Here is a 1,079-nt window from a genome sequence, read left to right as displayed (position 1 = left end):
TACAGAGGTATCTGTGTGTATACTGTATTGTACAGAGGTATCTGTGTGTATACTGTATTGTACAGAGGTATCTGTGTGTATACTGTATTGTACAGAGGTATTTGTGTGTATTAACATTATGCGCAGTTCTATAGACTTGTGATATAATGCTAAAATCGGGTTTCAATGCCCGATGTGGACAAACTCACCTTGTGTACTCCTTTATTTAAGTTTCTGTTATGTTTTTAAGAGTGTTTAAAGTACTCATTTTAACAGCTCACTGTTAAAAACAAGTAATTATGGGCTTGATACTTACTGAGGTACCTGTAAATGGGGTTGTAAGTGTAACAGTACGTTTTTTCAATAGTAATTTCTAGGAATAAAATTTACTGTTTCTCCAAATGTTTAAACATTACTACAGATATTATTATGAGCACTTCGTTTTTATACAAAAGGGTTAATAATGAAATATTTACTTCTATTGAACAGCTAACCCTGATTTCGGACTGGAGGACCCACGATGGATTGGGGCTTGGTGGTTAGGATTTGTAGTTTTAGGATGTACGTCAGGTGTTTTGTCACTTCCGATTTTACTATTCCCTCGTCATCTGAAGGATATAGAAGTTAAGCCTAACAGAAGAACAAATGATGGGCCAAAGAAAGTGTTCTTGAAAGGTAACGAAATAAAACAAAATAAGAGCCACAAAATTATTCTGAAGACAAATTCTGGAAGATGTAAAAACAGACATAAACCTTTTTTATTATTTTTATGTACATGATGCTGAAATTTTGTGACACGTGTTTTAATGGAAAAGAGATTAGCAATACCTTCTTTTTTATTCCAGTGACGTATCAATCTGTGTACGCTGGACAAATCTTGGTAAACACTAACCCCCTCTTTCGGATTCGTTTCAAACGCAGAGAGAAATAAGTGAGAACATCTTCTACAAATGTACTTTAAATATATTATCAACTCCTATCGATAATGTTACGTATCTACTTGTTTGTTAATTTCCCGTAGAAATTATTTCCGATAAACTTCAGCGACACAAGTCCTTTCTTAATTAAAACTAGTTTATTCTTTCTCGATACGCACTTTG

General features: G+C 33.7%; 1 protein-coding gene across 1 annotated transcript in view; it reads left to right on the top strand.

Annotated features, from left to right (window-relative positions):
• LOC106478780 (solute carrier organic anion transporter family member 4C1-like) overlaps nucleotides 1-1,079 on the top strand; it is a 34,742-nt gene that overhangs the window by 20,124 nt on the left and 13,539 nt on the right. The window contains exon 3 of the mRNA XM_022382444.1: nucleotides 469-654. Coding sequence (XP_022238152.1) covers nucleotides 469-654 — 186 coding nt within the window. The remainder of the gene's footprint in view (nucleotides 1-468; nucleotides 655-1,079) is intronic.

Source organism: Limulus polyphemus, unplaced genomic scaffold (assembly GCF_000517525.1).
Source record: "Limulus polyphemus unplaced genomic scaffold, Limulus_polyphemus-2.1.2 Scaffold249, whole genome shotgun sequence".
Lineage (NCBI taxonomy): Eukaryota > Metazoa > Arthropoda > Merostomata > Xiphosura > Limulidae > Limulus > Limulus polyphemus.
The sequence above is the reverse complement of the archived record's forward strand: the minus strand, read 5'-3'. Positions and strand labels throughout refer to the sequence as shown.